This window comes from Tauraco erythrolophus, chromosome 25 (genome assembly GCF_009769465.1).
Source record: "Tauraco erythrolophus isolate bTauEry1 chromosome 25, bTauEry1.pri, whole genome shotgun sequence".
Classification (NCBI taxonomy): domain Eukaryota; kingdom Metazoa; phylum Chordata; class Aves; order Musophagiformes; family Musophagidae; genus Tauraco; species Tauraco erythrolophus.
Genome location: NC_141489.1, coordinates 1936661 through 1951145, shown reverse-complemented (window position 1 = coordinate 1951145; position 14485 = coordinate 1936661). Strand labels below are relative to the sequence as shown.

At 63.5% G+C, this 14485-nt stretch overlaps 1 protein-coding gene across 1 annotated transcript; it reads right to left on the bottom strand.

The window, feature by feature from the left end:
- Positions 1–1630: 1630 nt before the first annotated feature.
- On the bottom strand, positions 1631–13599 carry GPR179 (G protein-coupled receptor 179). Its single transcript, XM_086626317.1, has 13 exons — positions 12758–13599; positions 11810–11918; positions 10753–10861; positions 10382–10572; positions 10102–10170; positions 9590–9699; positions 9272–9510; positions 8668–8806; positions 8371–8476; positions 7988–8134; positions 7438–7654; positions 3982–7386; positions 1631–3495 (listed from the first exon to the last, which is right to left on the bottom strand). Exons 1-13 carry the CDS (start codon positions 13597–13599, stop codon positions 1631–1633), a joined length of 7548 nt encoding a protein of 2515 aa, XP_086482443.1.
- Positions 13600–14485: the final 886 nt, after the last annotated feature.

Sequence of the window (14485 nt, the reverse complement as noted above, 5' to 3'; positions counted from 1 at the left end):
TTCACTTCTGCTGTCTCTGGTTTTATTTGCTTCCATCTAAGTGGAGGAGGGGGACAAATCTGGGGAGACCAGAGGTTTTCTTGTTTCCCATCTGCTGCCTTCCTGACTCTAAGGCTTCTTCCCATGTGTATGGCCGCGTCCCTTCCCTCGTACGTTTGTGAGTGGGTGGGCTGGAATAATGGTCAACCCCAGAGCTCTGTCTGGTGCTCTGGAGATCGTAGTGCCCCCGTGGTCTCAGCATCTTCTCTGTCATACAGGAGTCCCGTTGGCATCTCTGCCCCGGAAGAAAGGATCTTGTGAATGCAGAGAGAAGGTGAGATGTGGGATGCCAAAAGGCAACCAGCGCTTCTACAGATGGGCTGTAGAAGTGAAGGCTTGCTAGTGCCGGTGGGCATGGTGATGGGCAACATCTCCTGTGATGGGAAGGTGAGCCCTGGGCGTGTTTGCACCCATGGTGAATGTACACACGCGTGCACGCGGTCTGAGTGAAGAAGAAACCAGTAACGACAAAGTGCTTTGAAGAATTAGTGGCATTGTTAATTAAGACAAACAACTTTACGGCCGAGTTGCTGCAAGAATTCCAGGTGTAGCAGTGCCATAAAGTTAGTGAGGGAGGAGGTTAGCAGCGGGAATACCCATCTCAGCCTTCATGGATGCGGAGGTTTCTAAAAGCAGAGCAGGGCGGTGGCCTGAAGGTTGGTTTTATCCCACCCAGGCTGAGCAATAGGCAAAGGCATCTGGGAGCAGAGAGAGGTTGGCATCGCCCAAGTGCGGTGTTGAGCACGGGGCTGGCATCGCTGGATCAAATCAGAGCAGGAAGTTCTACGTGGCGTGCGTGGAAGTCCTGTGGCTGGTTCGGTGGCTTCAGAGGATGTTTAAAAATAAAGGACTTTGTGTCAAAAGAAGCAAAACGTGTCGTTGGGCTGGCTGGGAACAACAGGTCTTCATCCCAGGCTGCGGAACCTGCCTGGTCCTGGCAGAGCTTACAGAACCCCCCCTGGCTTAAAATGGAGGAAACAGCACAGCAGGGAGATCTGCTGGGCAGCAGGAGCTCTGGAAAGCCTCTTCCTCCCAGTTGCACCGTTGCTGCCTCTGGTTTGCCTCTCCCCTTGTTTTGGTGTCCAGCTTGCTGAGGCTGTGGGACTGTATTTCGGGGTGCACGTGGGCTGGTTCTCGCTGTGCTGGAGGCACAAACCTCCCCAGGCCGCAGGAGGACGTTCAGTTGTTGGAGAACTTGTGGGTGAGGGTCTCTAGCTGGCCAGCCACAGCTTTGTGCCTGCTGTGTTGGTGGAAGCAAGCGAGGCCAGCACTGCCGGTGGTTTAACGTATCCAGGTGTCCCATTTGGACCAAGGTTGCCCTGCGCTGGGCCAGGTGCCCGTGGGTAAGTGACGGGTGGTGGTTGCAGCTCGAGTGCTTCCATGAAGGCAGGAGATGTTAACTGTCCCCTCGCTGTGCTGGTCCCCAAGCCTGGCTGGTCGATGGCCACCACTGGGAGCGTGGCCGTGCCGTTGGCTTTGGTGGACGCTCCTGTCCCCATCGGGGCTGTGCAGGTGGGCAGCAGCCTTCAGCTCAAGACTTCCCGTTCATGACAGCTGTGTCTGTGCCCAGCCGGTGGGCAGACGGACAGAGCTACTCGTGGTCCCACGGGCAGACGTCGGTTTTGGGTTCACTCGCATCCCTGCCTCTGTCCTGGGGGCTCGCCCCAGCTCTGCCCTGCCCACGGAGGGTCGGAGTGGAATCCACACTCTCCACCTCCCACGGACACACTTCAGAGGTTTTCTTCGTGTCCGTGCTGGTCTTGTCAGGGGCTGGTGGAGCCTCTTCTGCTTCCCAGGGACAAACCTCGGCTACGCTGGTGCCAGGGCTGGGGCTGCTGCCCGCTGCGGGAGCTGTGCTCGCTCCCCGGGACAGAGGCTCTGCCCTGGGGCCCTGGGGGTGCTGGGTGCCCGGCAGGATGCGGCACAGGGGCTTGTGCTCAGCCTCACTGTCAGATCTGCCCTTGCTTTTTTTCAGCGGAGCTGTTGGAGACACGGAACTGGCTCCTACCAACGGCTTTGACTTTCCCGTCCCCATGGGGGATGCTCCATCAGCTCCCTGTGGGCGCACGCCTGGTTTGGAACTTTCCTTCTCCAAACCCGTGGGCTCTGCTGCTTCCCAGGGGCAAATATCGGATTTCCTGCTGTCCGTGCTGTCGGATTTCTTGGAGGGCTCTTTCCCCATCGTGGTTCTGAGGGAGGGCTCCTCCGTGCCCAGGCTCTCCCAGGGGCAGATGGCCTCGCGCTCGCTGCTCCTCTTCTCCAATGCTTTGGAGACACCCACTTCTTTCGGTGGGAGACTCTTCCCTGGGGCTGCTCCTTTCCCTGGCAGAGAAGCAGCCACCTCCCAGGGGCAGATTTCTGCTTTACCACCAGCTTCGATCTCTGGAGCCTCCCAAGGACAGATCTCAGCCTTCAGGCTTTCCGCACTCTGGGATTTCTTTGAAGGTGATTTGGGCAGTGTGGAGCTCCCAGCACGGGGTTTTGGTGGGGGCTGCTCCATGCCCGGGCTCTCCCAGGGACAGACCTCAGCCTTTGTGCCCCCCACGAGCTCTGATTTCTTCGTGGTGGCTCTCGCCAGTTCTGTGCTCTTTGTGCCGGACCCTGTGGAAGACCCTTCCATGTCCGTGCTCTCCCAGGGGCAGATGGACTCGCGGTCTTTGTTTGCTTTCTCCTTCTTTGCAGATGTGCTATCTGTGATGTCTTTGCAGGGACCTTGACCCGTAGAAGGGCTTTTGCTCACCATGGACAGCCCATCTTTGTCCTGTCTTGGTTTCTCTTTACTTGATGGTGGAGCAGCCACCTCCCAGGGGCAGATTTCTGCCTTAGCACTGGACTCAAGCTCCGGAGCCTCCCAAGGACAGATCTCAGCCTTCAGGCTCTCCGCGCTCTGGGATTTCTTTGAAGGTGATTTGGGCAGTGTGGAGCTCCCAGCGCGGGGTTTTGGTGGGGGCTGTTCTGTGTCTGGGCTCTCCCAGGGACAGACCTCAGCCTTTGTGCCTCCCATGATCTCTGATTTCTTCGTGGTGGCTTTCACAGGTTCTGTGAAACTCTCTCTCTCTGTGTCCGTGCTCTCCCAGGGGCAGATGGACTCACGGTCACTGCTTGCTTTTTCCTTCTTTCCAGATGTGCTATCTCCAATATCTTTCAAGTGACCTTGACCCATAGAAGGGGTTCTGCTCACCATGGACAGCCCATCTTTGTCCTGTCTTGATTTCTCTTTACTTGATGGTGGAGCAGCCACCTCCCAGGGGCAGATTTCTGCTTTACTACCAGCTTCAACATCTGGAGCATCCCAAGGACAGATCTCAGCCTTCAGGCTCTCCACGCTCTGGGATTTCTTTGAAGGTGATTTGGGCAGCACTGGGCTCCTGGCACTGGGTTTTTCTGGAGGCTGCTCCGTGCCTGGGCTCTCCCAGGGACAGACGGCCTCGCGCTCGCTGCTGCCCTTCTCCAGGGCTCTCACCGGGCTGGCCAACGCTGCCTGGCGCGTGATGCGCTTGTTCCCCTTTGAAGCCCCCCCCGGAGCCTGCTTTGCCTTTGGTGGATGGGAGGGAGGTGCAGCCACCTCCCAGGGGCAGATTTCTGCTTTATCGGTGGAGTCGAGCTCTGGAGATTCCCAAGGACAGATCTCAGCCTTCAGGCTCTCCGCGCTCTGGGATTTCTTTGAAGGTGATTTGGGCAGTGTGGAGCTTCCAGCATGGGGTTTTGGTGGGGACTGCTCTGTGTCCATGCTCTCCCAGGGACAGATCTCAGCCTTTATGCTCCCCGCAATCTCTGGTTTCATGGTGGCACCTTTCAGCATCTCTGTGCTCCTTATGCCATACTCTGTGGAGTGTCCCTCCCTGTCCATGCTCTCCCAGGGGCAGATGGACTCACGGTCACTGCTTGCTTTCTCCTTCTTTGCAGACGTGCTATCTGTGATGTCTTTGCAGGGACCTTGACCCGTAGAAGGGCTTTTGCTCACCATGGACAGCCCATCTTTGTCCTGTCTTGATTTCTCTTTACTTGATGGTGGAGCAGCCACCTCCCAGGGGCAGATTTCTGCTTTACTACCAGCTTCAACATCTGGAGCTTCCCAAGGACAGATCTCAGCCTTCAGGCTCTCCACGCTCTGGGATTTCTTTGAAGGTGATTTGGGCAGCACTGGGCTCCTGGCACTGGGTTTTTCTGGAGGCTGCTCCGTGCCCAGGCTCTCCCAGGGACAGACGGCCTCGCGCTCGCTGCTGCCCTTCTCCAGGGCTCTCACCGGGCTGGCCAACGCTGCCTGGCGTGTGATGCGCTTGTCCCCCTTTGAAGCCCCCCCTGGACCCTGCTTTGCCTTTGGTGGATGGGAGGGAGGTGCAGCCACGTCCCAGGGGCAGATTTCTGCCTTAGCACTGGACTCAAGCTCTGGAGATTCCCAAGGACAGATCTCAGCCTTCAGGCTCTCCGCGCTCTGGGATTTCTTTGAAGGTGATTTGGGCAGTGTGGAGCTCCCAGTGTGGGGTTTTTCTGGGGTCTGTTCTGTGTCTGGGCTCTCCCAGGGACAAACTTCAGCCTTCGTGCTCCCCACGGTCTCTGATTTCTTCGTGGTGGCTTTCACCAGGTCTGTGCTCTTTGTGCCGTGCCCTGTGGAAGAGCCCTCGGTGTCTGTGCTCTCCCAGGGGCAGATGGACTCACGGTCTTTGTTTGCTTTCTCCTTTGCAGATGTGCTATCTCCGATGTCTTTGCAGGGACCTTGACCTGTAGAAGGGCTTTTGCTCACCATGGACAGCCCATCTTTGTCCTGTCTTGATTTCTCTGTATTTGCTGGTGGAGCAGCCACCTCCCAGGGGCAGATTTCTGCCTTAGCAGTGGGCTCGAGCTCCGGAGCCTCCCAAGGACAGATCTCAGCCTTCAGGCTTTCCGCGCTCTGGGATTTCTTGGACTCTGCTTTTGAGCACTCCAGGCTTTTTCCAATGAGGTTTGCAAAGATCCCGGTGTCCCTGCGCTGTGGCTGACTGCCATCCATCTCTGCCCGCTTTGCTTTGGTATCTTCAAGTCCTCCAGATCCTGTTTTTTCTTCCCCTTTGCAAGTCCCACGCGTGTCCTGACTTGGTTTCTCCTTCCCTGACACAGCTGGAAGTTTTTCCCAAGGGCATATTTCTGTTTTAGCAAGCAGCTTATCCTCCACTTCCCATGGACAAACGTTGGCCTTTTGGCTATCGCTGGTTTCTGCTCGCTTGGATGATGTTTTGGGCAGAGCTGTCAGCCCCACGTTGGGCTCCTCCGCACCTTCCCCAGGGCTGGGGGATCCCCTCCCCTTGTCTGCAGCTGGAACTGTCTCTCCCGTGGCCGTCAGGGCCGCTCTCTGTGGGGAAATCCCTTTCTTCACTTCGGAAATTTCACCACCATCTAATTTTCCTGGATCTGATAAGGCTGTTCTCTTTTCCCAAGGGCAAACTTCTGCATCACCATCAGCTCCAGCCGCTTCCCAGGGACAAACTGAGGCCCGTGCGCTTGCTGGGCTCCTCGAGGTCACTTCTGGCAGCTCAAAGCCTTTGGGGGTGGGTTTTGGTGGGGGTCCCTCGCTGCCGGTGCTGCTGTGGGGCCGGTCGGGCTCTTGCGGGCTGCTCCTGCTCTCCCGCGCTCTCGGCAAATCCAGGGATTTTGGTCGGGTGCTCTCGGCCAGCTGCATCCCATCTCCATCCCGCCTCTCTCGCTCCGGCTCAGCCCCCTCCACGTCCCAGGGGCAGATTTGTGTTTTAATGCTGGAATCTGGCTGGGGGCTGCCTGTGATGGGTTTTGCACGTGGCCGCTCTACCTCCGTGTGGTCCTGGGGGTGGATGGACCTGCTGGCCCCCTCGAACCCTTCGGCTGGCCCGGCCACCCCTTCCTTCGGTGGGATCAGCTTCACACTGGTGGCAGGAACATCGTCCCCCAGCTCCACCGTGGGAACTTCAGCCCCTTGCTGGGGATGTATCGCTGCTTCCGCACCACCGGCCAGCGCTGAGGTTTCACGGGGGTGTTCAGCTCCTTGGCGGCCAACACTGGGTGGCCCTGGACCCCAACCAGCATCCACGTCCCCCCGGGGAGCACTGGGCTCCTCTGCCAACTCCTCACCATTGCCTGTCCCGGGGGCTGGGCTGTCCCGCTGTCCTTCTGCCTCTTCCCTGCCATACCCCGAGCCTGCGGCTGCCCAGACAGTGCCAGCGTTGTTGTGTTGGCAGGGGACTGGCTCCCCCTGCCACGGGCGGGCGGTGGGCTCGCTGCCGGTGGGCTCGCTGCTGGGTCTCTGCTGGCTCCACTCGGAGTTTTTGGCCGTGGGGTCTCGGCCGATCCCCCCAAGGGACGCGCTCGTCTCTGCCAGGCTGAGCCTCTCCCTCCTGCTGCCCCCATCCCGCTCGTGCCCGCTCCTCCCGAGGCTCCCCTCACCCTCTCTCTTCCCCTTCACGCTGCTTTTCCCCCTGGAGCGGTTGAAGGCTTTGAGGGCAAGTCCCAGCCCCCGGAGGGAGGTCTTCTGGGAGGGGGGCTTGAGGTCGAGGGGGGCGGCCGCTGCCTCTCCAGGGGTCCCCGAGTCTGCTGCTTCGGTGGCTTTTTGCTTTCGGCTCAGGATCTCATCCTGCACCAGCTCCCAGGGGCAGACCTGGGCCGGGATGGGGGCCATGGTCAGCAGTCTGCCCTTCCCCACCGCCTCTTCCTCCGCAGACCCCTCCGCTGTCCTCTCTGCCCCTCCCGCCCGTGCCGGGGGGTCCGCGGGTGGCTCCGCTGGCTCTGGGCTGTGCCCGGCCGGTGTGGCACGCTGCCCCAGGCTCTGGTAGCGAACAGGGGGTGGTGGTGGGGTCCTCCTCACCACCACCCTTACCCGCCCCGGGAGATGGGAGCTGTCGACGCTGACGCTCTTGATGGGTGCGTAGGTGACGTGTTTTTGCACCTTGGCATCACCCGGGGGGGATGTGTCCTCCTGGGAGCACCATTCCATGAGGCTGGGGGCGGCTGGCGGGAGGAGAGCGGCTGCACCGGGGCTTTGGGGCTTCCCAGTTTCCTGGGGGGCTCCCAGTGCCATGGGGTGCTCAGAGGATGGGTACTGGTTGATGTGCCGCTCCGGCTGCGCGGCTCGGCTGGCGGCGAGCAGAGCGTCCTCCCGTGCCCCGGCGACGACGCTGAGCGACTTGTGCAAGGGGGCTGCGCGGGGCAGGGGGGGCTGCCCGTGCCCCCCCAGGTTGTGGGCGCTGGCCGACTTGCAGACGAGCGGGGCAGCCTCGAGGGACTCGCTGTCGGATTGCTCCGAGGCCGTCGCCACCATCATCTTCCTCCCCAGCGTGGGGGTGGGCGAGTCTCCCCGGGGGTCCCGCGTGGGACCCTCGGTGCTGCGGGACTTGTGCAGGGCTGCGGCGCGGCGGTGGGAGCCATCACCCCGCAGCCGCAGACTGGCACCGCCGGCGTCGGGGGGTCGCTTGGCCGAGGAGCCGCGGCGCACCGGGGTGCCCACCCGTTCTCGGCGTGCCGTGGCATCGGGCAGCTCGGCGCCGCGGCGCATGATGGAGCGAGCCAGGCTGCGGCGGGAGCTGCGCTTCTTGGGCAGGTGAGGGTTGTTGGCCGCCATCCTCCGCGTCTTGTGCACCTCCAGCTGCGTGTAAAGCTTCTTCAGCTCCTCCTGGGTGCCGTGGGCGGGGGGACATGGCAGAGATGGGGGAGAGAGGAGAGCGCCTACGATGGGACCGTGCCAGGGCTGCGGCTTGCACGACCCCGCAAAGCCCTGGCTTGGTCCCTCAAGCCGTGTCCCCTGCGCTGCCCGTCCCACTGATCCGGGGGACACGGCGGGTTTCCCCACCCATGGCTGATGGTGGATCACCCTGCGCCCCCTTCTCCCCCCCCTCCCACCCCCCCACTTTGCTTTGCATCAGGAGAAAGATTGCAAAAGGCACCTCTTACGCTGCGCGGGGCTGCATAGCTAGCGTCAAAAGAAGGTCCTGAGTGTGCCACCCACCCGAATGTCATCGGGGTCGAGACTGTGGTCGCTCCAGGCGGACGCGATGCTGCTGTTCAGGCAGGAGCCCGAGCGCCGCATGTCCAGCTCGTCCTCGTACACCTCGGCCGCGATCTCCTCCCGCAGCGGCGAGCCGGCGTGCAGGAACTGGGGGGTGGGAAGGGGCGAGCTCAGCAGGGGGGTCCCTTAAACGCCGGGGAACCCCAGCCCCGGCTCCGCGAGTCACAGAATCACGGAATGGTTTGGGTTGGAAGGGACCTTCAGGACCATCTAGTTCCAACCCCTCGGCCATGGGCAGGGACACCCTCCACTACACCAGGTTGCCCAAAGCCTCATCCAGCCTGGCCTTGAACACTTCCAGGATTCCTCGGGATGAGTGTTACCTTTGGGATGAAGAGCAGCGCCAGGGTCATGGTGATGGTGCCGTGGGTGTGAGCGAAGAAGAGCAGCAGCGTCCAGTCGGGGTGCAGCGAGGGGACCATGGTGAACCTGGAAGGGGTGAGGAGGGCAGGGCCAGGTCCCGCCGAGGCGCCCGCAGCCCCCTCCGGACCCCACGGCCTCTGCCCTCCCCAGGGACCCACGCAGGGAACCCGCTGGCTTCAGGGACCTGTCGCCGGTTCCTCCGCATCGCCAGGGATGGGAATTTCGGTTCCCAGGCGCCCCGCGGCCCTGCTTCCTACCTGACCACGTGGAAGGCAGCAGAGATCATGAGCTCGTTGTGGAGCGCGATGCCCATGTAGCGGGGCTCGTGGAAGGCGGAGGGCACGGTGCGCGTGGCATAGCACAGGAAGCTGCCCCACAGCAGGAACAGCATTTCGGCTGCGGGAGAGAGCGAGGGAGCGATGCAGAGCAGCCAGTCCCACCGCCCCGCTGCCGTCGGCGTGTTTTCCTGGGCGGCACCGATGGGTGCTGAGCTGCGGGGTGGGTGCTGCTGCCCACCGAGACCTCCCTGCCTCGGGGTTCATCCAGCCTGGCGTGTTCACCCTGGATGCCGTTGGCACATGCTGTGGTCAGAGCCGGACCTGGTGCAGAGCATCCTCCGGCACAGCCTGCCCGAAGCCCACTGGGATTCACCACCTGTGCCAGGTGATTTACCCTGTGCCAGGGCAAGTCCTGAAGATGCTCAGAGGAGAGGGTGGAAGGCAGCTCGGGCACCCCAGCCTCGCTCGCAGGCTCCCAGCAGATTAAATGGACAAGGAAATTAAAAACCCGCATGCTGTATTTATGGGATGGGGTCCTGGGGCTGTGGGGACCCCCCCGGGACACCGCGAGGGCTGGTCTCACCGATCACCATCATGTAGTCCCAGCGGTCGTGGCTGCAGATGTAGAAGTGGAGCCCGCGGGACGTCTGGGTGCGGATCACCAGCGGGATGTTCCTGTCAACGTTCTCCAGCATCCCGATGGTCCAGGCCGCCAGGAACCACAGCACCAGGAGCAAGATCAGCCCCAGCATCTTCAGCACCTGCCCGCTCGACACGTAGGGCGCCCGCTGGGCCGTGCGGCACAGGAACACCTTCAGCACCCTGCGAGGGCGGAGGGGTGAGCCCCCAGCCCCTCCCTGCCGGGGGGGTCCCAAGCACCCAGCCCTTCCACCCCAGCTACCTGTACAGCTTGAGGGTGATGGTGCCGTAGACGATGGCGAAGCCGAGCACGCGGACCCAGCGCAGGACGATGCAGCGGAAGATGCTCGGCTTGAAGTACAGGATGAAAACCTGGGGTGGGGGGAGAGAGGGGTCTGGTGGGGGCACGGGGCCCGATCCTGCCTGCCAGGGGGGCAGCAAACACCAGCGACTCGGAAACCACCCGCTTTCGGTCCAGCTGCTGTCTTTCTCCCCTTGGCTCTCCAGCACCCGCCGCAGTTCTCGCGGGAGGGAGGGGGATTTGGGCGGCATTAATTCCCACAGACAGTGGGGAAAAAGGGATTTGGTTTCCCGAGAAGGTTTAGACCGCAGCTGCTGGGAGGTGTGCCAGCAAAATTAACAATTAGGGGGAGTTGTGCCCGTGCCCTGCTCGGGGCCAGCTCGGTGCCCTCGCCCAGGGGCAGCTGGCTGGGCTGCCAATGCTCCCAAACCCCAGCCCAGAGGTTTTCAGTCCCAGAACGGCTGGATACTCACAGGGAAGTAGAGAAGGAGGGACCCGAAGAGGATCATCTCCAGGAGAACGACTCCCGACGCCCGGATCCTCTGCAGGGACAGGGGTGTGAGGGTGCAGCTGGGAGCCTCGGCCGGTGCCTGGCAGGGATGGAGCCAGGGCAGGGAGATACCCCCCAGCGTGCCAGGCTGTGAAGTCCTTCCCACTGCTGTGACATCTCCCCCCCGAGAGACCCCCGAGACCGCGGGGTTTGGGGGTAGTTGGGAGCGGGGCAGGGGGTGATGGGCAGAGGGGACCCCTTGCCTTGCTCCGTCGGAAGTGGTAGGAGACGAGCATGCTGAGGAAGACAGCCAGCATGCAGCAGGCCTGGCATGAGAGGATGGCCGCCCGCAGCGCCCGGTCCTCCTGGATCAGGCAGGGTGCGTCGTCCTCGCAGGTGGCACATCCGCGGCGGCAGGGCAGGCATGCCAGCCGGGACCCCCCGTCTGCCCCTGCTGCGCTCCCCGCCATGCCTGGGGACAGAGCGACGGGTGAAGTCACTGTGTCCCAGGCTGGGTGGCACTTTCCTTGCCAGGGCACATGTTTGGGCTTCTCAAAGCCCCCTCCAGCCCTGGACCCCACCGCTGTAGCCATATGCCACTGGGTGAAACAGGGACCCCAGGGCCATGCATGGCACCCACCTGCCTGGGCACTGCTGGCTGCTCCGCCAACCCTGTAAAAGCCCGGCTTGCACTGGCACAGGTACCTCCCGAGGACGAAGCCGCGGTTTTCCTGGGGGACACACTGAAGGAGACAGGCTGAGACACGCGGAGGGGCGAGGGCTCATCCTGCATCCCGCGTGCTCCCCCTGGTCCCGCATCCCCCCCTCCGCACCAGGGGCTCCAGCAGCCCCCAGCTCACAGCTACCTGACCCCACACCGTCCTCCCCAGAGCCCAGGAGGAATCAGTGGTTAAACATTTAAGAATTAAAAGCCAAAGCTTGGCCCACAAATCCCTCCCTAAAACCTAAATGGACCCCTAATGCAGCAGAGCGCACTAATCCTGCCCGCCGTGACGGCAGCGGCAGGCAGGGCACCGCAGCCCTAATCCCCCAGGGCCAGATCCTGCCCCGAATGGGCCAGGCTGGCAGCTTTTCTGGGTATTGTTTTTTTCTGGAGAGATGCCCGGCAGCAGAGCCCGTCCCTCCAGAGGGCATTGCCTGCGGGATGCTGGCAGGAAGGAGAAGCTGGTGACGCCTTTCCCACTTGGGGACAGCTTTTTGCTTTCGGGGTGGGACCCTGATCCGCACTGAGCTGGGGGGTTGCGGGGTTTGCCCTGGTTGGAGAAGCTGCTGGTTGTGCCGAGACCTGAAACACACTCAGGCATCACCGCTCGCCTGGGTGGGTGCCGCTGGAAGGGATGGGAGGCTACTGGTGGGGGTGATTTGCCCACTGGCTGCCAGCCCCTGGAGCCCGGCCGTCCCCGCGGTGCCCGGGCAGGGAGCAGCCAGGTCACACGCTGCCAGTGGCGTCGGGAAAGGGAGATTTGCACAATAAACCCTTTGGCTGCGGCACCGGGAGCAGCTGAACGAAGCAGATGGATCAGCTGGGAGAGGATAAAGCTCAGCCCAGAAGGAGGGACACGCAGCGGGGACAGCCCGGCCAGGGGACGGGGATGTTTTGGTGCAGGGGAGCCCCAGCCCTGCCTGGTGAGGGGATGGGGCACAGGGTGCTGGGTGCTGGTGGCCGATACCTGGGTGCTGTTGAGGTCGCAGCGGTGCGTGTCGGCGAACCAGCCCGGCCTGCTGGCGCACTGGTCGATGGCCACGTCCCGCAGCTCGATGTCCACCCGCACGACGCCCCTGTGCAGAGGGATGGGGTCAGCCCTGGGGGCTGCCCTGTGCCCCCCACCCAGCGTGGCCATGCCCCTGGGGGAGGCAGCCACACGGGTGGCTGGTGCCGGTGCATGGACTGGTGTGGCAATGCAAGGTGTCAGCAACATTCCTGGACCCCCAGTCGGGGATGTGCCCCCTCGGAGCCGTGTCTGGGGGGTAGTGGGGCTGGGGCAGGGATAATGGCAGGGGCAGGAGCTCCTGGGTGGGAATTCTGCCTCTCGAGAGAAACTTTAATGCAACCGTTTGGGAAACAGGGGATGCTGGGGTGGCCCCTGTGCCCCGTCCCTCACCCTGCGGGTCTAACTCTCTTCTTGGGGTGCTCCAAGGGGGACATGGCTTTCCCCTTGAAAATGGGGCCATGTCCCCTCTCCAGGACTAAACCCAGCTGCCCCCTTCCTTCCCCAGTGCCTCCCACTGTGGCTCCTCATGCAGGGGGTGCTGGGGTGCAGCAGGGACCCACCAGCCTGGGGACACCCTCCAGCTCCCAGGAGGGGCCCTAACCCAGCTCATCCACCCCCCAGCACGACTGTGGCGGGGGGCTCTGGGGGTGGCAGCCTGAGGTGGGCAGCACGGGGACAACCGGGGGGGAACAGGGTCACCTCCGTGCCTGTGGACGTGCAAATACCCACGCACGCACACGTGCACGTGCACACACATGCACGGGGACACAGGTGGTGGGGCTGGCACACACCTTGCACCATGCCGCCTGCACCCGGGGTCGATGCCTCCAGCTACACCCCCCCAGCACGCACACGGGGCACCCCCAGCCCCCTCGCACCCCCCCAGCCCCTCCGGGTACCACTTACTTGAACTCAGGGCTGAGGTCCGGCTTGAGCCCGTAGAAGGCGGCGGAGAGCGTGACAGCCCAGGTGGGCAGAAACCTGCCATCCTGGCACTCGAGGAACGGCGGGGACCACCGCACGTGGCCCGGCTCCCCCACGTAGCTGTCGCCCCGCTGCCACTTGGGGGTCTCCATGCTGCGCAGGTCATTGCTGAGCACGCGCTTGCGGAGCGGGGGCGTCCGCTGGGACTTGAGGGCGTTGAACCACTCGTTGTCCCAGCTGAGGTTGCCCAGGCTGGGGGCGGCAGCGGAGACGTCCTGCAGCAGGATCTCGCCGTCCCCCTTGGTGGCCTGCAGCATCAGCCGGGGTTTGGCGGCCAGCGGGTGGGCATCGAGGGCGAGCACCGCCCGGCGCACCCATGGGTGTCCCTCCACCAGGCTGCGGACCAGCGCCTGGTACCACTCCACGTCCTCGGCCACGCTGGCCTCGCGGATGTCGTTGGTCTGGAAGAGCATGTTGAGGAAGTTGGCGGCGTGGGCCAGCGCCTCGGGGGCGGCACGCAGGGCGGCACGCAGCGCCGGGGGGGGGCCAGGGCCGGGTGGCCCTGCCGCGACACCCCGGCTGCAGTTGGCCCGGGCCAGCCGCGGCGCATCGCCCGTCTGCAGGAAAGCCAGTGCCGCCGCCGAGCCCTCGGGGTCCCCCGACGCTCTCGGTTCCAGGGTGGGTGCCCAGGAGGATGACGGTGCCAGGGACCATCCTACCAGCTGGGGGGGTCTCTCCTGCAGGTGCTGGCCCCCCACGAGTGTGGTGCCACGGACCAGTGCCGCGTGCAAGCACCAGAGCAGCAGCCACCGCCACGGCCCCATGGCTGGGGCTCAGCGAAGCCCCCCGGCCCCCTGCGGCCCCGCTGGCCGGCCTGGGGGGCACATGGCGGGCACGGTGCCCGAGCCGGCCGGGAGCCCGCTCTGCTCCGCAGGGCCGGACCCGCGCTCTGCCGCCTGTTTTCCTCCCTCGGTGATGCCGGAGCAGACGTCACCGGCTCCAAAACGCGCTCATCTGCTGGCACAGCCCGCCCGGAGCTCCCCCCGCCCGGCCACCCCCGCGCTCCCACTCGGGCAGGCCGCGCTGCCGGGGAGCCCCCCGCCCTGAGCCCCGTGGGGACCCCCGCACCCCGGTCCCCTCGGGCTGGCCGTGATGCAAGCGCATCCTGATGGGAAGCCATGGCAACGGGGCCGGGAATTTTCCTCCCGGCATCCCCCTCCCTGCGGCCCCCTCGGCAGCCGGGGGTTGGAAGGTCGCCCGCTGGTTGCCCATATGGTCCCGGGCTTCAGTCCCGCAGGGCTCGGCCCCCCCGGCCGTGGGACGGAGATGGGGGGGATGGCGCACACCCCGTGTCCCTGTGAGGCAGATGGTGGCGAGTGCAGTGTTGAGGTGGGCACGAGCACAGCCCTCATGGCATGGCCTGATGCCCACCCCCCTAAGCTGGCCGATGATGTCCTGGGTCCCACACAGCACTGCGCTGGTTGCAGAGGGGAAACTGAGGCACAGGAGGCTGCTCAGCCTCACCTCCCCTGGCTGGAGCAACCATGACCCTGGCAGGTGTGGAAAGAGCTGGTCCCCAGCCCCTCTCCCCAAGTGGGGTGTGCTGCTTGCAAGAACCGTGCAAGAGCCGTGCAAAAGTTGTGCAAAGAGCTGTGCAGCAGCTGTGCAAAAGTTGTGCAATGAGCTGTGCTGCAGCCGTGCAGCAGCCGT